This window comes from Neofelis nebulosa, chromosome 15 (assembly GCF_028018385.1).
Source record: "Neofelis nebulosa isolate mNeoNeb1 chromosome 15, mNeoNeb1.pri, whole genome shotgun sequence".
Classification (NCBI taxonomy): Eukaryota; Metazoa; Chordata; class Mammalia; order Carnivora; family Felidae; genus Neofelis; species Neofelis nebulosa.
Genome location: NC_080796.1, coordinates 16,220,875 through 16,243,568, shown reverse-complemented (window position 1 = coordinate 16,243,568; position 22,694 = coordinate 16,220,875). Strand labels below are relative to the sequence as shown.

Genomic DNA, 22,694 nt, shown 5'->3' with positions numbered 1-22,694 from the left:
TGCCCAGTATGGAGCCCAATGCAGGGCTTGAACTTACAACCCTGAGATCAAGACCTGAACTGAAATCGAGAGCTGGACACTTAACCGACTGAGCCACCCAGGTGCCCCACTAGTCTATAACCTTTAACTATATTAAACTCTGTACATCAATATAGATATGGATTAGGAAGAATACTATATAGAATTTTCTAAAGTATTTTGTTCTGACAGACACATATATTGAGTGTGAGCCCCTATGTACCATTGTATGTAACTGTATATAAATGCATAGCCCACATAGTAAGTATTACAAATTACAGTGAATGTTATAATGGTAAATTCAACAGGGCAACTAAAATATTATCAATACTATTTTAAAGCTGAACTGTAAGAGTCCTTCCAGTAAAGCAGAGCTGCTGATGCCTGAAATGGAAGAGCTCACACATTTGCTGGCAGTGCTCTGGGAAGAAGGTTAATAAGCCAATTTTAATGAATGGACTAAGAAAGTCAGTCAACAAGTATTTCTTCTGCGGCAGGCACCAGCCAGTGTAAACAAGGAGTCAGTGGTTTATAAATAGGTCTAAAAATCCTAAATATGGTACCTGGGAGGAAGAATGACAGTAATAACATAATCTCCAGAGCTGAGACATCTCACAACTCCACCAACATCGAATCCTATTGACAAAAAATCCAGTGTTTCTGGAAGAATTAAGCAAGCAGGGGCCAGACTTTCATAGATACCTGAAAAAAATTGGTATGAAAATAAATTTTTTTCAGGGCTTTCCTTTGTATTATATTTGTACACAATTATATTTATATACTCATATATTTATGATTTATATAATTACATGTTGAAAGAAGTTGCATAAAAAGAGGCGATATATAAATAATACTATCAACCTTTGAGAGAGACAGACAGACAGACAGAGCATTGAGCAGAGGAGGGGCAGAGAGAGAGAGGGAGAATCAGAATCTAAAGCAGGCTCCAGGCGCTGAGCTGTCAGCACATAGCCTGATGCGGGGCTCGAACTCACAGACCGCAAGATCATGACTTGAGCCGAAGTTGGACGCTTAACTGATCAAGCCACCCAGGCGCCCCTCTCTGAAGCTATTTAATAGTTGTCTGCATGTAGTATGCATTGTGTAACTACTGCTATCACTAAAAGAAGATTTAGAATTAGGTTCTTTAAATCACCAAATTACAAGTGGTTTTCATATTTATTTCTACTAAGCACATTGTTTGGTCAGATTTCTGCGTACGTTATATAGTCTAACACTACAGTTTCAATGGACATTTAACAGAATAATTATACTGAAATTGGTGCTAATAGGTGTATAAAGTGATGAGAGAGAAAGGAGTATTTCATTGAACTAGACGCATCCACTTAGGGTGTTAACAAGGATAGATGTAAAGAGATAAATGTCATATTTTTCTTAGGGGATAAGTAGCAATAGAGATGAGAAACAGGGACTGTTCCTGGAAGATATACCTAAACATTTCCTTGTGCCCATGTCTAGTGCTGCTGAATTGGCGCTTTGGCAGGTACTTACATATGTTTGGACCTGTTTGCAAGAAATGTAGGTGGCCACCCACGGGTGTCAAAACCAGCAGAGGGAGAGATATGTGTAAAGGGACTGAGTGATATGGTTTGTTATAGAAAGTCAAGTAACTGGAATGCAAGTGCATTCTAAGGGGTAGTGGGGACAGGCCCGGATGTACGCGGGTTGGACAGATAGGCAGAGTCCAGCTCCTAAGAAAATGCGAATGCCAGTTTAGAGAGCCTGAAATTTGTTCAATACTCAGTGGTATGCACTCAAACTGCAATAGGTGACTGAGGTCAGCCTCTGTGACCTTCTCAGGGAAAAATCAAGAATAGGAAGAGCCGAAAAACAGGCTAAGCAGAGGCATGCAAGCAATATTTTTAAACAATCAGATACGATGGAAACATACATTAAGGTGAGGAGAGGCATGCAAGCAATGTTTTTAAACAATCAGATACGATAGAAACATATATTAAGGTGACTTAAGAGTCTTCCTCACGTCTGTGTGGAAATCAGTAAACCTTTTTATAATTACAACATTTTTTTTAATTTTTTTTTTTGACGTTTATTTATTTTTGAGACAGAGAGAGACAGAGCATGAAGGGGGGAGGGGCAGAGAGAGAAGGAGACACAGAATCGGAAACAGGCTCCAGGCTCCGAGCCATCAGCCCAGAGCCTGACGCGGGGCTCGAACTCAGGGACCGCGAGATCGCGACCTGAGCTGAATCGGACACTTAACCGGCTGCACCACCCAGGCACCCCTTACAACATTTTAAAAAATGATTTTAAATCATTTTTATAATGACAACAAATTATACCTTGTGACACATAAGCATTGGAACTGCTTGCAAGCACATATACCTGTTGCCCCTTTTGAATATATAATAATTTTCTGTATATAATTTGCATACATAATATATAACAAGCTTCCAAGCAGGTCTTCAGAGCAATTGGGAAGAATGTTTCCTGGGCTCCAGTCCTCAGTAACACCATGAACAAAGCATTTACTAACCTAATTTGAGGTTGGCTTTCTACTCAGTCTACAGGGGGTAGCCAAGAAACAGTGGAAGTGGACAGCTACTTTTTAAAAGTCAAAATTTCTCTGGAAGTTTCTAACACAGATAGTAAGGCTTTACCTGCAATGTTCATCTTCGTAAATCCAGCCCACAATAGAGTTCCAGATACATGATAGTATTTGCTGAACAAACGAATAAGCTCGGAGGGGCGTCTGTCGGGTAATCACACAAGATTTAAAAGCAATTAGGATGATTGTCAATCTTTGTGAGGCAATTTGACGATACACACCAAGACTCTTATAAATATCCCTACCATTTAAACCAGTAAGTCTATTCGTGGGACTCTATTCTAAAGTAATCATCCTAAATGAAGACAAGCTTTATGCATTGTGTATTACAGTAAGGCTTTTAATAGAGAAAAAAATGGAAACAATCAGGCTAACAGTTAGGAAACAAGTTATTGTGTACATTCTTTTTGTGGGGGTGTTTAACGAGCTGCCATTAAAGTTATGATTATAAAGACACTATAATGCCAGAGGATAATATTTATATAATTATGTTAAGTTTAAAACCCCCCCACCAAGATGCACAGTTGAAGATAGACCAAGGTTATAAATTATGGCAAGTGTGGCAGGTGGGGGAGAAATGTCTATCAGTTAAGTTTGTCTGGCGGTGGTAAACACTTTTTCTTTCTTTTTTCTCTATCCTTCTGTGTTTATTTTCCTTAATTCTCACAATTACTTCATTTATTCAGCAAATATTTATTGAGAGCCAGGCACTGCTCTAGGAACTGGGGAAAACAGCACCGAATAAAACACAAATCCTTTCCACATGGAATTTACATTTTAGCTGGACGAGGCAGAGAATTAACAAGAACAATCTATTAAGTGGCATATTAAATGATGAGTGCTTGGCGAAAAATAAGGCGAAGAAAGAGGACAAAACTGATACTGCATTTACTTTTTGATCTGCGGAGGAAGAAACTCAGCCAGGTGGAAGGACAAAGAGCGGAATTCAGAAATTGCCCACCGGTGCCTGGGTGGCTCAGTGGGTTAAGCATCCGACTTGGGCTCAGGTCATCATCTCTGTGCTGACAGCTCCGGAGCCTAGAGCCTGTTTCAGGTTCTGTGTCTCCCTCTCTCTCTGCCCCACCCCTGCTTGCTCTCTTTCTCTGTCTCTCAGAAATGAATAAACGTTTAAAAAGAATTGAAAATATTGCCCAGCCGGTAACAAATTGAAGGTACTGTGATACAACACCCCGGCAGGTGCCGCAGCTGGCTCCTGTGGCCAAGCGTTGAAGTTGGGTGCGGAAAGGCCGGACCAAATGGACCACGTGACTCGAGGGGGCGGGAGGAGGAGGACTGAGAAAACAGCGAATTTGCCTCCTCACTTTCTCTTCAGAAAGGCGGGCGGAGCCGAAAACCAAACAAACTTCTGCTGTGCGATTAGGGGCGGGACAGACGGGGGCGGACTGAGCTTCCTGCGCCGAGGCTCTCGCCGAATTGGCTTTTCGGTTGTTGGTCACTGTGGCAGAGCGGTCTGCGGTCGGGCTGAGACGTGGGGAGCAATGGCGACCTTTGTGAGCGAGCTGGAGGCGGCCAAGAAGAACTTGAGCGAGGCCCTAGGGGACAACGTGAAACAGTAAGAGCTGTCCTGGCGCGGCGTCCGGGTCTCCGCGCCGCTCCTCCTCAGGCTTCGGGCTGCCGACCCACCCTGGAGACGCCTCCCGCCGCTCCGAGGCCTGTGTTGCCTCGCGTCGCGGGTGGCGGGGCCTCTGGGTTTCTCGGCCGGCCCCGGGTGCGGAACCCGGACTCGCTCAGCTGGACGGGCCGGCCTCCCTGGCTCCCTCGGGACTCGGGCGGGCGCCTTCGCCCGGGGCTCTCTGCTCTGGGTGGGGCGGGAGAGGCGCGTTCCACGCCCAAGGGCCTACCGAACGGTTGCAGGCCCCTCGCAGAGTTCGGTTCGCGTGAGGCCTGCCCCGGGCCGAGTGACCCGGAGCCCGACGCGCCCCGGCCGGAGTGGGCACCGTGCGCGGCGGCCAGACCCTGGAGGGCTTCCTGGAGGCGGAAGTTCATTGAGGTCGGGTGATGCGTAGACACTGCGTTTAAGAAAGAGCATTGAGAGTAGTTTCGGAAGGTGGATAGACCCTACGTTTAAGATAAGTCACCGAACATCGCTGCAGTTATAGTGATGATCGCGGTAGTGGACATTAATTGAACACCTTTTAAGCACTCTCAATGTACCATTTCATCTAAGCCTCACAACAGAGATGTGAGGTAGGTACAATTATTATTCCCATTTGATAGATGAGACGACTGAGATCTAGAGAGGTTACGTAACTCTTCAAAAGTCACTAGACCCCTCGTGTCTGATTCCTGGCTCTGATACCCTACAAGGGGTTCCAAAGGAACAAGCGCCCAGCCAGACCTAGGTTATAGCAGGGGACCGAGTAAACAATCAGAGGTCAGATGCTGAATGGCGGGATGTAAAATCAATAATTCAGCCAAGGCTGAAGCCAGATAATCTATTTCTGACATACAAGAACGAGTTGGAAAATTTCAGAACATTAATCATTATTATAATTTTATTTTCCAAAGATATAAGTAGCAAATTTTAAATGTTTAAAATTCTAATGCCTGTGTTGTTGCTGCCACACATTTGCTTACTCGGTAGATGCTCACTTAAATATCATGTTGCTGGCAGGGCAAGGTATTTGGGGGACCCTTTCTTGTCATCTTTTTCTTTATATTCTTTAGTATGACTAGATTGAAGTTACTTGGATGTCATACGTGATTTTTGTGGAGTTTTTCCTTCTTGTGAAATTTTGGGGTGGTGGAGTTGACATTCTGCTTTTTATCCTAGCAAGATATGCAGAATTCCCATGTAAGACTTCTTGAAACACTCATGGCCTAAGCAGAATAACTAAAAGCAAAATATAATTCTTAAAGTTTATTTTATGAACGTCAATAAATCAAATTTCTACAAATGCTAGAATTAAAATTATTGTTTTGGCATAATTATTTAATTTTTTGTGAACATTTATTGACTCCCAAAGATAAAATGTTCTACCTAAAACTATGTTTAAAAAATTTTTTTAAAAAATTTTATTTATTTTTGTGTGTGAGAGAGAGAGAGAGAGAGCGCGAACAGGAGAGGGGCAGAGAGGGAGAGAGGTAGACACAGAATCCGAAGCAGGCTCCAGGCTCTGAGCTGTCAGCACAGAGCCCAATGCGGGGCTCAAACTCTCGAACCATGAGATCATGACCTGAGCCGAAGTCGGATGCTTGACTGACTGAGCCACCCAGGCGCCCCTACCTAAAATTATGTTTTAATAGTCATGTTTGCTGTCAGTCTATTTCTTTGCTTATTTAATTAATTGAAAATTATTAGTTACTTTAATAGGCAAAATTAACAGTTTTCACCATTAATTACCACAGTTTGTTACTTTTGTAATACTGACGGCTAAAATTTACATTTTTAAGCACAGTTGACTTTTACTGTTACGTCTAGGATGCTTACGAATATCTGAAAGTGAGTGTTTCCGTACTATAATAACTCTGAAAGACCTGGCTTGTGTGTATAATTTACTGATTAGATGTGATGGTGACTTCTATGATCCCACACTTACCACACAGGTTTGCCAGAAATTTGAAGTTAGTATTCCCTATTTGGCCTTTAAAGGCCAATGCTGGCTCTCAGATGTTGGTCAAATACAGATGGTAAAGCTAAATTTGATGTATCTGTAGTGTAAATCTCCACTAACGATGTGATCAAAATATGCTTTTGTGCCATGAGTAGTTAGTGGTACAGTGTTGTTTTGCATTTGTTTTTCCATTCTTTCATTGTCTTTTTCTCCTGCTCCTTAAAAAGTGCCTGTTGGTTTAATACTCTGTAATGTTGCCATCCAGTAATTTCTCATATTTCTTCATGAGTAGTGTGCTTTGGTTTATATATAACCTGACCATTTAAACATGGTCCTTGGTGGTAGGTAAAACAGAGAAAGTGTATAAGGACCCCAGATAAGAGTTGTGTTCAATTTATCTAGGGTCCAAATGTCTCTTATGTTAGGTTGCATGCCCACACCAGCTTCTAGAAAAGACATGGCCTTTGCTAGCTAATTTCCTTTGTATAGTACCCAAGAGAGTGTCCGGTTTAAATAGGTGTTGAATTTTTTGGTGACTTGATCATATGTTCTTTAGTTTACTGCAGGTGTCCCCAGTGCTTCCTAGTCTGACCCACTTAAACTTGTCACCCATCATCCTCACCTTCATAGAGGTTAACTAATTTTCTTTTCAGTTCTGTTGAGGAAAGCAGTCATTTGTCCATGGTTATATGGCAAGTTAACATAAGCACCAGGATTGGGGAGCAGGTCTTCTGAATCTTGGAAGGGGTACGGCTGGAAAGTTTGCCATTAGAGGAGATAGGTAGCATCATGTTGGTAGAACTTCCTGGTAGAGGCTTGTTTTACTTCTGGAATAAGTTCACCCTCAAAATATGGATATATTTGCACCTTTCTTATAAAATAGTGGCCCGGGGCTTTTAAATAATGAAGCTGTCTCCTGTCACTGCCCTCTTTTGTTGGATAGAATGGGACGGGAAAATACTTTTTTTTTTCCTGTGGAGCTTTATTTCATTTCATAATAGTTCCTGTGTCCTTAAAAAAATAAAAACAAACAAAACAACAACAACAACAAAAAACATTTAAGTGTCCATTGTTGGGAAGTTATTATTGACTAACGAGTGTGTGAATATCAGGTGAAAAGTCATGCCAAGCTCTAAAACTAAACATATTTTGCTATTGAGTGAAATGGGTCTCGGGCAACGTTGACCCCATTAAAGCTATAGGTTTTCTCCTGGGGAAAAAAAAAATGTGTGTGAACCCAAAGCTTTGCTTGCAGTGATGGGCACACATAGCCAGTTACATACAGAGTTACATACTAAGGTGAATTGAAGCTAATCTGTGTACAGGAGAGGACCTGCGAGGGTATAAGGCAGTGAGAGCATCAGACCGTCTTCTTTAGAAATCTTTTTTCTTTTTTTTCCTCTGTTAGGAACTCAAATTAGCATTAGAAAGTAGCTAAGTGTGAATTGAAAGTGATTGTAAGACGTGTCCTGAGTAATTTTTAATTGTTTCATGAACAAAGAGCAGCTTCTTTCAGCACTGAATCAAGGGCTGTGGATGTGAAAAGTCATATTTTACTCCTATCTCTAATACTGTTGTTAAGGTATAAAGGGATCAAATCATTATGTTTTTCCTGCCAGGTAACTAGTGATTTTTATGATTAGTGGTTGGTTTTCACTTTACAAACCACTAAGTTTCTCATATCCACGGTATTTTCATTGTGGTGAGGTGTTTTAGAAACTCATTACTTCAGCCAGTTAGATTAAAACTTGAGATCATCTGAAAGGAAAGAGGTTACCAATCAGTATTAATGACCACTTCCCAACCCATAAAACACATATACTTTTTAAAATATAAATCTTTTTTTTTATTGGGGTATGATTGACATATAACAGTATATTGGTTTCAGGTATACAACAGTTATTCAATACATGTATATATTGCAAAATGATCACCACAGTAAGTCTAGTTAACATCTGTCACGATATATAAAAATTCTTGTGAGAACTTTTTTATTTATGAGAACTTTTAAGATCTACTCTTAGCAACTTTCAAATATACAATACAGTATTATGAACTGTAGTTAATAATTGGAAAATTAGTGTATTTGAAATTAATATTTAAAAGTTAATACTTTTAATAATAATACTTTTAAAATATAAATATTAAATGTAAGATTCTGGAGGATAGGTCTTTTAGAAAGGCAACAGTGAGGAAGGAGGGTACAGCTGTGGTTTTGGCTAAAGGACTTGTGAGTCCAATAATGTGACAACCTGTCAGTCCCTTTTGGGGAAAAACTTTTCTTCCTTTTTCTTCTGTTGATATTCTTTTTTTTTTTTTTTTTTTCTTTTTTCTTATTAAGCAGGCTCCACACCCAACATGGGCCTTGAACCGGGCGGCCCTGTGAGATCGAGAGTCACAGGCTCTACGAACTGAGCCAGGCAGGCGCCCCCTTCTGTCAGTATTCTGATTCCTAGGTGTATTAGTTTTCAAGGGCCGGGGTAACAAAATACGACAGATGGGGTGGATTAAACAATAGAAATTTGTTTTCTCATAGTTCTGGACGCTGGAAGTCTGACACCAAGGAAGTCTGACAACACCCTTCAGCAGGGTTGTTTTTTTCTGAGGCCTCTGCCTTTGGCTTATAGATAGCTAGTGTCTGGTCTGTGTGTGTGTCACAGTCCTAATGTCTTCTTACTAAGGACACCCATCACATTGGTTTAGGGCCCACCCTAGAGAGGTCATTTTAATTTAATCACCTCTTTAACGTCCTGGGTGCTGGGGGTCAAGGGCTTCAACATATAAATTTGGGGGGAGATGCACAACTCTGCCCATATGGTGGGGAATGCAAAATTTCCTTTCCTGGGTTTTGGAGCAGGTAAGGTAAACTTGGGAAAGAAGCAAAATCCTTGGTTCTTAATACTGCTTCTGTCTCTGCAGATACTGGGCTAACTTAAAGTTGTGGTTCAAGCAGAAGATCAGCAAAGAAGAGTTTGACCTTGAAGCTCATAGACTTCTCACGCAGGATAATGGTAAAATAATTATCTGGGGAGTTATTTTACTATTTTGAAGTTTTCCCAGATTTGCAATAAGTTGCAAATAAATAACTGCAATAATAAATTGCAGTAAATTTTGCAGTAAGTCTTTTCACTTAAAAAAATAAAATGGGGTTTTTAATGGTGTGTAAGATTATTTTAATAATATGGATATTTCAAATAAAGTGTAAAGAATGGCAGGGTAGGGGATATCCAGAGTCAAATAATGGTTTCCTTATGTTGTAAATATTTTGTATTTGACTTGTGACAATCTTCCCTTTTTCAGTCCATTCTCACAACGATTTCCTCCTGGCTATTCTTACGCGTTGTCAGATTTTGGTGTCTACCCCAGGTAAGGGAGCGGAAGTACTTCCAGGGATGTCAGTCAACAGAGCCATCAGAGCCCTGGGCTTTAGCTTCCGTTAACAGACACATCTGTTGTGTGCAAACGACATGTTCTTTGAACTGCTCACAAGAAAAAATTTATTATGTAGGTGCAGATTGTTTTGTAGAACCTGGGTAAAGCAGGTGATCTCCCTGTGCTTACGTTGACTTTTGGTCTTTACTGTCCACTCAGCTGGATTTTAGATTACTTAAATGACAGACAAGTGAGGAAGTGGGTGGGCAGTCAGGGTGAAGAAACTTGAGGGCAGCTGGTATTAGACGAGGGTTTCCATAGATGCAGGGAAGGTGAGTTAGGGTTAGGGGGAGGGGAAACCACAACGTGTGGTGAGAACCTGGACTTTCAGTTGTATTCTCAAGTAAGATACCAGCACCTGGAAGGTTAGAGCTTCAGCATGTTGGGGAGGTGGGTAGAAGCTAAATCTGTCACTTCAACCTAATTAGGTATAGGTAGAAACAATGACCCCTTAATCCCAAATTGTTTGGAGTTTAAGTGGTACAGGCACTTCTTTCATCCATCTTATTTTAATCAAGCAGTCAAAAATAAATGATTAAATACATTAAACAATTTGCCTCACAATAAAACTTATCCTGAACTGTTGTTAAAAACTTAGATTTGTAGGTACCGCCTACTATAGATTAAGTTGAATTTTTTGTTGTTGTTGTTTTTAAAGGGCCTGTGGTGATTGTGTTGATCATTGATTAAAAACCTTTCTTTGTTTTCTTTCTTACCTTTTCTTTCTTTTCTTTCTTTCTTTCTTTCTTTCTTTCTTTCTTTCTTTCTTTCTTTCTTTCTTTCTTTCTTTCTTTCTTTCTTTCTTTCTTTTAAATTCAAGTTAGTTAGCATACAGTATAGTCTTGGCTTCAGGAGTAGAACCAGTGATTAATCTCTTAACATATGACACCCAGTGCTCATCCCAAAAAGTGCCCTCCTTAATGCCCATCCCCCACCTAACCCATCCCCCCACCTAACCCATCCCCCCACCTAACCCATCCCCCACCTAACCCATCCCCCCACCCACCTCCCCTCCAGCAAACCTGTTTGTTCTCTGTATTTAAAATATATTTTCTCTGTATTTATGGTTTGCCTCCCTCTCTGTTTTGCTTTTTCTTTCATTTTGTTTTCTCTGAAGTTGGTTTGCTAATCTATAAAGAGGCTAATACCTACCCGGAAGAGTTGCTGTGAGGATTAAAAAGAATGCAAAGTGTCTGTTACACTGCGGTCCCTCGATCAATAATATTATTAAAAATCATCTTTCCCACCTAGCTTAGGAAAACAGAAAACCCACCCGCAAGTACGAAGAGCTACATTTCTATATTTTACTTTGAATAGAAATCATCTCTTTGTTGCCAGCAACTATTAATTTCATTTTGAGGAAATACATTTTGGGGGTTTGATAGAGAAATAACCCAGCCAGTGGATGGAAGTGTTGGATCCACCCCTAAATCTGCCCGCCGCTGGAAAGCTGTCCTGGTTGTCAGTCAGGCCTGACTCACCAAGCTTTGCTTCCTTGCCTGGAGCGTGTTGGCCACACATCGGTGGCATCACCTAGCATCCAGGCCATCCAGCAGCAGTGGGTTTCTTTGGGAATCTTCTAAGATTGGCTGACCTCATCAGTGAGACCTGGATGTACCAGAGACATTTAAAGCGGTGGAGAGAAGAGCTTGACTTCCCTAACAGGTTGTTTTGTTTTTTGTTTTTGTTTTTTTGTAATTCCAGTGTAGTTAACATACAGAGTTTAGTTTCAGGGGTACAATATAGCGATTCAGCAATTCTGTACATGACTCAGTGCTCATCATGGTAAGTGTCCAAAGAGCTCTTTTTTAACTGATGAACTTGGAGTATTTTTTTTCAAAGCTTTAAAAACTCATTCTTCAAAAAAACATCAAAACGGAAATAATGTTTTTGCTAAGATGATGGTTTTTTTTTCGTATAAAAAATTTTGGGGGGTAGTTTTTTCAAGTGTACTGTAATGAGCTTGAATTGCTTTGATTGTTCTTCTTTAACACTAAACTATATATAAATGTGCTCATGGTTAGAAATAATACAGAAGGTCTTATAATGAAAAGCTTCTTCCCACTCCTAGACTTTTCTCAAAGACAACTACTTTGTTTTTTGTTCTTCTGGTAGGACTTTGATAACTCCTCATTGGAGCTTAAATCTCTTTCTGGGTTTACTGATTTTAGACATCTGGCTTATGCTTTATGAGATTTCCTCAGTTCTTTCAGCCTTTCTGCCCAATGCATTCTTTAATTCAGCAATTTTTATAATACCTTCTTTTTGTTTTATGACACACGTCTTTTCAGACTTCTCTGAATATACCAGTTAGTATTTTTGAAGTCCGTGTTGCTTGAATTATTTAAAAAAAAATTTTTTTTAACGTTTATTTATTTTTGAGAGAGACAGAGACAGAACGCGAGTAGGTGAGGGGCAGAGAAAGGGGAGACACAGAATCCGAAGCAGGCTCCAGGCTCCGAGCTGTCAGCACAGACTGCGATGCAGGGCTTGAACTCACAAGCTGTGAGATCATGACCTGAGCCGAAGTCGGATGCTCAACTGACTGAGCTACCTAGGCGCCCCTGAATTATTAGGACTTCTATTTTCTGTTTGTTTATCTGGGTCTTTCTTATTCTGTTATAGATTGTCATCAAATGTCGGGTGATTCACATTTAAGAATGAAGTATACAGTTGTGTGGGGGTTTTGTTGTAGAGTGAGCTGACAGGAGGCCAGTTAAACTGGGGATCCTCATGCCAGCATGCAGAGAGCTGTGCTCTAGGGTGTCAACATCCATATCAACCACCTTAGTAAATCCCAGAAATTTGGTCCAGTTTAACTAGAGGAGAGTTCTCCACTCTCTTGTCCTCCATACCCCCCAACAGCATCCCCCTGCCATTGTAAATACTGTGCTATGTATGGGAGAGAGCAGGGCTGGCTCCGGGGCCTGTGAACTGCCTGTGAACCCAGAAGGGCCCATGCTTGGCTTAGTGCTCAACTGTGGTTGCCTTGAAATTCTAAATGTTTGAATAAGAGACCCTGCATTTTTGTTTTGTACTGAGCCCACTGTTAGTGGTGAGGGGGAAGGGGTTTGTGTAGACGACTTTTGAATGTAGACCTTCCATTGATCTTGTTTTTGGCTTCACTGACCCCTCCCTGGTTTCCACTGTACTCACCTTCTCCAAATCCAGATTCTTTGTGGATTTCTGCTCTGCAGGTTAACTTGTTTCCACCTCATTTCCGAACCTTGCCTAGCCTAGGTTATGGCTTCTGTGTGTCTCCATGTGAGTGAACACCTTTTTAGCCCATTGTTGAAATTTGTTGACATCTCATCTTGTTTCAATTTCCTTTCTATCTCAGTTGCGGATGTGTGCTGTTTACTTTCTGCTATTACCTTTTTTTAGTAGGGTCTAGAAAGAGAGGTGAGATACATTCATGTGCTCAGTTCACCATCTTGAACTAGAAAATTTTTTCCTACTTTGGTAATACTACTTATAATGCTACTAATAAAGCAAACAAAACACCCAATAAACATTAATTTAAAATATGAAAAACAAATTTGTCTTCCTAAAGGAATAATTTTGGTTACAGCTAGAAAAAAATGTGATTTGAGAGAATTCATAATTTTGCTTGGAGAAATAGAGAAGATCTGAATTTAAGCATTGATTATTTTCACTACTTGAGCATTCCATACTTTTTTAGCCTATAATGAAACCAAACACAGCAGTTGACAACTGTCCCCGTTTTCTCTTATGGTTCTTTTTCTGTCTCACAGAGGGTGCTGGATCTTTACCCTGGACAGGGGGTTCTGCAGCTAAACCTGGAAAACCAAAGGGAAAGAAAAAGCTTTCTTCTGTTCGTCAGAAATTTGACGTAGGTTGTTCTCCAGTAGATCTTGGTAACAACTGATTTAAGTGCTGGTGTGATGGAACGGGCTTTAGTTTTTAAATAAATCTTAAAATACTGGTAGTAGAGTTGAAAAAAAGGAGGGCATGATTTGGGGAAGAAAGGTGTTATTATATTTGAGGTTGACAAGAGTTTCAAAGAGTGTGAGTCCCAGGTGTCTGAATTTTTATAATTCTAGTTTGTTACTGCATAAATATTAATATGTTTTCATTAGTACCTAACGATTTTTTAATGACTCAAAAAGTATGCCTGTATTATTTGTCCTCTTAAATCTTTTTCTGGAATGTTTCTTACATTGAAGACTTCTGTTCCACGGCTCCAGGAGGCCTGGAGGCCTCTGGCAGGATCCTGGCGATGCCCAGCTAGGCCCTGAGCCTTTCGGAATCAGCAGAGAAGTCATGAAGGCATTTGGCCATAAAATTTGCAAACATTTTAGGAAAAATTGTTTTTTCCTTTTGTATTTGGGGAACAATTTCCCAAAAGTCTTCCTTTTATAGGTTTGACTGGGTGTTGATAGCTTTATTGATTAACATCAACAAACATTCATTTCTACCTTTGCTCTGTGTTTTCTATCGATACTATTCAATATGGAGGGCATCGGTACCTCTAGAGAGGCATACCTTAGTTTAAAAAGGGATATTTGATATAAAATACAGTTTTATACTTGGACAATGGAAAAAACAACCAATGTTTCTTTTATAATACAAACTTCAAACAGGGACAAGCCATTTTCGCTATTAAATCTTATATGTTGAGCTTAAGCAGGAGCTACCACTGATGATGGAGAGTACACATGGGCTGTCAGAGTCTACCAGAGGAGGCAGAGGTTTTAGGAGTGGAAACAGTTTGAGAAAAACTATTCTAAATAATTAGAATGACTGTGTCTTAGCAAGATTCTGTGTTGAGAATTGTAAGTAGAAGATGATAGCAAGATAGTTTATACTATCTGGCATTCTCTTGGAATATCTGTTATTAGGTCTGTTATGTTGGTTAGCTACGCTTGTTTTTAGAGCTTAAACGAGGTATTACTATATGTTTCTACTTTCAGAACCTGCTTACTTACAAGTATACTGAGAATGCTCTGAGTTGTTTGAAAATAGTTTTATATCTTCTCCTTTCCCCTAATTGTTATTTTTAGCACAGAGCCATATATTCTGTGATCACCAAGGTATCGGTTGAATAGAATAAACTGCTGGGCATACTACCATTATTCCCCTTAATTCATGTCTTCATTATTACTATGTAATGGGTGTGAATCTGTGATTATTTGTGCATGAGTGACTTCTTTTTTTTTTAAATCCTGTAGTATTGTTTTGGTGGCATTAATTTGTGGGAGCTCAAGTCCAATATATTGTGTCTTCTTACTTGCCACTGTGATGAATCATTTTGAAAAGTTTTCTTGCCCATAGCATAGATTCCAGCCTCAAAATCCCCTCTCGGGAGCCCAGCAGTTTGTGGCAAAGGATCCCCAAGATGATGATGAGTTGAAACTTTGTTCCCACACAATGATGCTTCCCACCCGGGGTCAGCTTGAAGGGAGAATGATAGTGACAGCTTACGAGCACGGGTTGGACAACGTCACGGAGGAGGCCGTCTCAGCTGTTGTCTACGCGGTGGAGGTTGGTTTGCTGGTGGCAGAAACAGTTTTACAGGTTGAATGTAACGAGCTTGTGTGTGTTGTTGAAAGTTGGTACTGCAAGAAAAGAATCCAAGTACTACCGATGCCAGAATTGTCGTCATTGAAATTGTTTTCTTTTTTTCCCTCTTTTTCTTTTTCTCTCTCTCTTCTTTTTTTTTTTCAAGTAGGCTTCATGCCCATGTGGAGCCCAACGTGGGGCTTGAACTCATGATCCTGAGATCAAGACCTGAGCTGAGATCAAGAGTCAGACCCTTAACCGACTGAATCACCCAGGCACCCCGGAATTGTGTTCTTTTGAGGGGAGAAACACCTCATAGTCCATGCAGTTGCCTTCAGTTAGCAGACTAAGCTTTTCAGAGAGGCTACTTATGGCATAACACTTTGGCGTGTTTTGGTGTTTAATTTGTTAACACGGGCACAGTTTTTAAGGAAAAAAATTGAGATTGAGAATCCTAACGATGAAAATCACTGTTTTTTGTTGTGTCCCAGCATTTAAAGAGCATTAGATTTGGTGTCTAAACAGTGGGATCCTTCTCTCAGCCCACTCATTTATCCATTCACTTTATTCATTTAGTTATTTGCCAAAATATGCATTGGGTTCTATAGTGCACGGATATGTCAGGTAATACAGGGTAATTCTTCCAGTATTTGGGGCCTCCCGTTTCCTCACATGTACCTCAAAGATTATAATCGCTATCTCATGAAGCTACACACATTTAATAAATTCAGTGTGTGGAAATTACAAATTGTATCATGAAGGCCTGGATATGAGATTATCTTACTGGTATAGTTGAAACAGGTGATCCTGCCTCACCTGTTATTAATGGCAGGCTGGGATCAGCTCTTTTTATTTTCACAGACACTTTCTATCCCTTATGTACTTGGCTCTCATAAAGAAGTATCAAATACCTAATTTTTGGTTTATTTCCTATATATCTGTTGTGTATGTGACTTTTGAGAGAGCCATGGTTCTTTTATGGCAGGATTCTAGTAGATTGGGCATTGTAGCCAATAAATCTGACATCTTGGAACTTTTTGTCCTATTTGAAACCAGGTTTCAGGGTAGTTTGCCTCCTTTTAGAAATTTTATGTATTTATTTTTGTACTTTTATTTAAAACCGTCTGAAAATCTCTTTTGAGAGAGGAGTCAATTTAGAAACCATAAATAACTTTAATAAATTTCATGTAGAGCAAGCACCTATTAAATGGAACCAAATAAAAACAACGCATCTCTCTCTTTCCCGTACCTTCCTGCTCTGATGTGGTTCTGTGGCCTTTTGGTGAACTTTGGTTCCACCACATGTTAGCCTGTCTCTATCTCCATCCGCTAAATGCTAGGAGACATTTTTTGGTCAATGGAAGTTTTATGATTTGCTCTTAAACAGGAGTTCATGTTCTTTTTCTTTTCTTTGTTTCTACAGAATCACCTTAAAGATATATTGACATCAGTTGTGTCGAGAAGGAAAGCTTATCGGTTACGTGACGGTCATTTTAAATATGCCTTTGGTAGTAACGTAACCCCACAGCCATACCTGAAGAATAGCGTAGTAGCTTACAACAGCTTAATAGAAAGGTATATGAAGTTTCTTGTGGTTTTGCATCCATCCTCTCTAGCTGGTACACTACTATTAGGTGTTAGACCGCTGTTAAATAATTGTGTTTCTGTCAGTCTAAGGTACCTTTGAGAGCAGCGCAGTTTTATTTTAAGTTGCATCATTGCACGATAACTAGTGAATTACTTTGGTATCGCTTGTCACAAGTGAGGGCACAGAGTTTGGCTGCCGCATGTGGTTATGCAAGCGCCCCGGGCCCACTTTCTCGGGTGGATTGGAGCGGTTCCCCGAGGTGAGGAGTTCTGAGGGCTCGTAAGGGGCAGCACCTGCTTGGTGGTGGAAGCGGGCCTGCTTTCAGTCAGAAGCACGGCCTATGATTGTTGGGTCAGGGTTGGGTATCTTGATGGCGGGAGGAGGGGTGGGAGGTGTTCCTCCAGGTTCCGTAGCTCTGCCTTGAGAGAGTGGCCTGTGTTGGGTGTCATCAGGTTGTTCTTGGCATGCTGGTGTGCAGCCTGGTCCCTGCCCCCGTCTCTGGGCTTCCTCCGTCCACGTTCCACGGAGGGTCTCCCAGGACTTCTAATGTCCTCAGTCTTCGCTTTGCGAGATGACCTGGATTACCTTTCTTTTCATCCGTGTGTTGTCTGTTTTCAGCCCTCTACTTCCTTTCTGCCTTCCCTGCAAGTAATGTAGTCCAAATTTTAAGCCTTTGGGAAAGAAAAAGCAGTGATGTAATGTTCTTTGTGGTAACTGAAGTGACTGGATTTCTTGGAGCGCTCGTTAGCTGGTTGGTGAGGGAGATGACAGGGAGGTACAAGTTCAGAGAGAAAAGTGTGACCCGGAACCTGGTGGGGGTGATGGTAGCGAAGAACTAACAAGAAAGGAAGGGAGGAGGTGTGGTAGGAAAGAGTGTAGGGTGGGAAAACCAAGAAGAGAAAGAAGAGAGTTGGACACGGCCAAGAGTGTTGACACCACATGGAAAGGGGTTGTACCAGTGCCTACTTCATGGCTGAAAACCTTGAGGTGGCTCACAAGGCCCGTTTTGAGGAGCATCCTCTTTTTTTTTTTTTTTTTTTTTTTAAGTTTATTTATTTATTTTGAGAGAGGGCGAGGGAGAGCGTGAGCAGGGAAGCAGGCAGAGAGAGGGAGCAAGAGGGAGAGAGACAGAATCCCAAGCAGACTCCACACTGACAGCGCAGAGCCTTGGCACAGGGGCTCGAACTCCCAAACCATGAGATCGTGACCTGAGCTGAAACCAAGAGTCGGATGCTTAGCCGACTGAGCCACCCAGGCGTCCCGAAGAGCGCCATCTTAAATTAGGTTCACTATTTATATTTAGATCGTCAAATGTGAAGATTTCTATTCTCAGTCTCATTCAGGCATGTCTGTGTGGGAGTATTTGTTCTCATTTGTAAGTCCTCCTTTTCTAGAAGAAAAACCCAACCGACAAAGTGGGTGAATGCTGAGAGCAGCGTCTGTGAGCCTGCGAGGCCTCCCGAGCTTGCCCCCTCGCCACCGGCCTGCCCCTGGAGGGCGACTGGCTCCCCGTCACTGCTTGTTGGCCCAACAGGGCCGCCTTTGTCCGGTGCTCACCCCCACGCTTCTACCCGCCTGTGCGTTCGTCTGAGCTGCCTCCTCACTGTTGTTTTACCTTCTGGGTGTTCTTCGAAACTGTATAGGTCATCTCCTGCTGTCTCGGGACACAACAATTATGCCCGACTTCCCCGCTGATACTGTATCTGGGTCCTGTTTTGGGAAACTGGCAAGATTTGGATTTTCTTCATCCTCCATTTTTGCCTGTTGCTTACTCTGCACTGTGTCTTCTTGCATGTAGTTTTTCAATCCTGTTGTCTCCAGTTACATGTATCTTCCTCTCCCAAGTCGGTTTTTCAGTTTCATTCTCCTTTAATTAAGGTGTTTTTTCTCCCCCGCTCCCGACTAGAAGCATGTGAAGGGCAGGAAACAATTTTGGCCCAGCATCCTGAGCTTAATAAATATTTCAACATTGTGGGGAGAGGAGTGTAAATTTAGTTGTTCTACATTTTGTTTCCAGCCTGCCAGATGGGCTGCCTTTAAAAATTAAAATTACAGGCCACTCATGTAATATACTAGCTAAAAAGTAATTTCTAATTGGGTTTTTAATTATTTTTAAGATATTTTTGCAAGATGTATTAAAAGCCCATTCCTATTTTCGTTATCCGCTTGTCTCGTTCATAGTTACTGGGAATGTTTTGAAAATACTTTGTTTTCAGTCCTCCAGCCTTTTCTGCTCCTTGTGCGGGTCATAACCCGGCCTCTCACCCGCCCCCTGATGACGCCGAGCAGCAGGCCGCCCTCCTGCTGGCATGCTCTGGGGACACTCTGCCTGCAGCTTTGCCTCCAGTCAACATGTATGACCTTTTTGAAGCTTTGCAGGTAAAACTCTCTGCTCCTTAAGGTTTACCTAGATTTATGGATAGGTTCAGAGTTTCTTTAAGTTTGCAAAGATACAAAGATATTCAGTAGCTTTTCCTCTTCTTTGGCTTTTTGGCTTTCAGTTTTTATTGTTTGTTATTTATCTTTTTTAAGTCACTTTACTTATTTTGAGAGAGAGAGAGAGAGAGAGAGAGAGACATTGTACATGAGAGCAAGTGTGGGAGTTGGGGGAGAGAGAGATGCCCAAGCCCCAACGTGGGGCTCAGACCCGCAGAACTATGAGATCGTGACCTGAGCCGAAATCAAGAGCCGGACACTTAACCCACTGAGCCACCCAGGTGCCCCTATTGTTTGTTATTCAAGCCATTAGTACTACCCTCATTTTTCAAATCCGGGGCCCACACCTCCTTCCTAACTTACCTCTCCCAGCCCCCACTTGCCCAGTGAAAAAGAAAAGGGGAAAAAAAAATCCTCTTGTTCCCGCTCCTATTTCAGAAGCTTGTCATTTCTTTGTTTTCTTGTTTCCTAGTTGGAGCTTCATTAGGCTCTGGCTTGTAGCTTAGCGGTTTGTGTGTGAGTGTTTCGTTGATATAAACCTTACTTTTTAATTGTGCGTGTCGGGAAGAGGAATATACCGAAGCGTAACTGGAGGCACGCTACTGTTTTAATCGCAGGTACACAGGGAAGTCATTCCTACACACACCGTATACGCTCTCAACATTGAAAGGATCATCACAAAACTCTGGCATCCAAATCACGAAGAGCTGCAGCAAGACAAAGTCCACCGCCAGCGCCTCGCAGCCAAGGAGGGGCTTTCGCTCTGCTGAACTAGGGTGACTTGAGGGTAGGGGAGCCTCAGCAAATTCGTTGGTTATTGAGAATTGAATGTTTTGGGGGGTCCACATTTCAAGACTGAAGTGTGTGGTGTAAATATAGCCTTTCCTGTGGAAATGGGGCACTGAGTACCTTCTGCGTTGCTACTGTGAAGCCATTCATACAAATCTGACTTTGATAATGACCCATATCTCTGTATGTCTGTATGTGTTCCCAGTTATGGGAGTGAGCGCTGAGAAAAAGTCTGTGCCGGGAATGATGTTTTTAGGCATCTGAGGCTTAGTATCCTTGGGTCTGCATGTGAGGTAGATGACATCCTAGAACAAAGAAGCCGTTATAATTTAGTCCCCGTGATCAGCAGGACATCTGTGTGTTCAGTGACAGCATATACTCTGTATCTGGCAAGCCTAAAATTTCTGCCTTTCTCCTGAAGAACTGTGCTCTCGCATTTTGGTTGAAATAACCTACACAGTGTTAAAAATCATATACCTCCTTTAGTGACCGGTTTAATTTTTTAACAGATTTGGGTAGCTCCCTAAAAATTCATTACAACTCCATAGAAAATAGGACTTAGAAATACTGTGCTGTTAGACAAAATAAAGTCCTTTCTTTGCGTTAAAAGCCAAAATAAAACCTCCGGAATGTAATTGACCTTATAAAGTTTCTTCTGAGAACTTAAGTTTCTTTTACAGTTAATACGCCCAAAGACTTTTATTGGTAGTTTCACCTGTTGATTATTCCTATAGAATATATTTTAAGAAGCCCACGTAAACATACTGGATTTATACTTAGAAACTCCCTAATTCCTATGAAGTATCTGTTCGTCTTTCAGATGATAAAGTGAACATAATTTACATCTGGCAGTGTTACTAATAATAAAGTTTGTTTTTTTAGAGGTGATGCTTTTTACTAAAGAGAAGGTGTTGGTGACTATATTAGAATGTACAGATGGGTTGTGTAGGCCTAAGTAATAGATGTGTAGATATGTATACATGGTTCAATATTTGGATCTATTTGATTTTGTACTTTAAATGTGACAAATAAACCTTTTGGGAGAAAACTTCCCTTTCCTGTGTTTACTAAAGTAAACGTATAAGGAATACTGCGTTCCACTGAAGTATGAAAAGCCCTGCTTTAGGAGATCTTAGCAGACTTTTAGAGGAATGTACTAGATGAGAAAGATTAAAAAACAGGTTCCAACTTAGGTATGTCATTGCTTGCTTTTCTTTCTTTCTTTTTTTTTTTTTAAAGTTTGAGAGAGAGCAGGAGCAGGGGAGGAGAAGAGAGAGAATCCTAAGCAGGTTCTGTACTGGCAGCACAGAGCCCGACACAGGGCTTGAACCCACAAACCTTGAGATCATGTCATTTCTTTCCTTTTGGAATGTGTAGACAAAAAGAAAAAAAATAAATAAACAGCTTAGTTTCAGTTTTCGGCACAAGTCTGAAAAGTCCTTTTTTAGATAATTTTCAGGTTTAGAAGAATTTGGACTGATACCTAGCTGAATGTAGTGGTTTTGTTTTGAGCCATCCATATGCCGGGAACTTAATGCGAAGTATGTGTTAAATTTCATGGAGTCCTTCCGTGGGGAGGCAGCTGGGAGCCTCAGCCACGTCCTGCCGCCCATTGCAATGGCAGTGTCCATGGGCGGCCCTGGCTTTCACCTCTACAGTCACCTACTCTGGTGGGACCACAGGATGCCAGAGGACTCCCTTTGCCTCGTGTTTCCGGCCTACGTGAAAATCTGCTTTCTGTGCCAGTTTTCCTTAAGAATCATTTTGTAAAGTGGAAAGATGGGGTTGAAGGTAGAGGGATACTTAGGATTTGAAAGATTTGAACACCTCTGTCCCGCCAAAGGCTAGCTTCCACTCCAGCAGTGTTGCCAACTGTGGGATCCTGAGTGAAATTGTGACTGCTTATTCCCAAGCATTTAGAAACATAACTGTCAATGAGGAAAACGCTGTTAGAAACCAGATAATTTCAGGGGCACCTGGGTGGCTCAGTTGGTTAAGCGACCGACTTCAGCTCAGGTCATGATCTCGCAGTTTGTGAGTTTGAGCCCCGCGTCGGGCTCTGGGCTGACAGCTCAGAGCCTGGAGCCAGCTTCGGATTCTGTGTCTCCCTCTCTCTCTGCCCCTCTCCTGCTCACGCTCTGTGTCTCTCTGTCTCTCAATAATAAATAAATGTTGAAAAAAAATTTTTTTTAAAAAGAAACCAGATAATTTCAGAAGTACTTAGAATAAAGCTTATTTTTCCTGCAGGAGTTTCAGTAATTATCTTTCATATATAGGTGTTATCACTGCAAAACCAGGTTTGACAATGCCCACCTTACTTTCTACCCAGAGTGCTGGCTTAGCACGCATTCTTATAACCTTGAACACCCTCTGCTGTGATCAACCAAGCACACGTTCCTCGGCACGCACCCCCCAACACCCCACCATTGCCTGAGGTTCCCGATTGGACCTCACAAACTTCTAAAGGATTACTCTTTGACCATTAGATAAATGCCTGTGTTCCCTCACATTTTTTGGCTCCTGCCAAAATGCCTCCAGGATGTAGAGTAAGGGTAAGGAAGCTTGGTTTTAGGGGTCAGACTTAAATGCTGTGGCCAAGATTGGGTCAGCACTTGATTCTGGTGGCTTAAAAAAGGAAAAAAGTCTGGAGACTTCTTAGAGAGTAGACCACTACTTATTTAATTGAATCTATGGGCATGGTAGATTGTCAGGAGTAATTTAACTAAAAGCACACCAGGAAAGGGCA

General features: G+C 41.4%; 1 protein-coding gene and 1 long non-coding RNA gene across 3 annotated transcripts in view; one reads left to right on the top strand and one right to left on the bottom strand.

Annotated features, from left to right (window-relative positions):
- Window positions 1-446: 446 nt before the first annotated feature.
- LOC131496294 (uncharacterized) lies at window positions 447-3,782 on the bottom strand. Its single transcript, XR_009254413.1, has 3 exons — window positions 3,498-3,782; window positions 2,658-2,749; window positions 447-720 (listed from the first exon to the last, which is right to left on the bottom strand). It is a non-coding gene; the product is annotated as an uncharacterized LOC131496294 (long non-coding RNA).
- Window positions 3,783-3,977: 195 nt separating this feature from the next.
- TADA1 (transcriptional adaptor 1) overlaps window positions 3,978-22,694 on the top strand; it is a 22,847-nt gene continuing 4,130 nt past the window's right edge. Inside the window, exons 1-8 of one of the 2 annotated variants that reach the window (XM_058701749.1) lie at window positions 3,978-4,178; window positions 9,100-9,191; window positions 9,481-9,546; window positions 13,368-13,465; window positions 14,908-15,117; window positions 16,559-16,710; window positions 18,940-19,102; window positions 19,777-20,996. In XM_058701749.1, coding sequence (XP_058557732.1) covers window positions 4,105-4,178; window positions 9,100-9,191; window positions 9,481-9,546; window positions 13,368-13,465; window positions 14,908-15,117; window positions 16,559-16,710; window positions 18,940-19,102; window positions 19,777-19,929 — 1,008 coding nt within the window. In that variant the 5' untranslated portion in view covers window positions 3,978-4,104 and the 3' untranslated portion in view covers window positions 19,930-20,996. Of the gene's footprint in view, window positions 4,179-9,099; window positions 9,192-9,480; window positions 9,547-13,367; window positions 13,466-14,907; window positions 15,118-16,558; window positions 16,711-18,939; window positions 19,103-19,776; window positions 20,997-22,694 lie in introns of those variants that run through there. The other variant, XM_058701748.1, reaches the window with a different exon arrangement.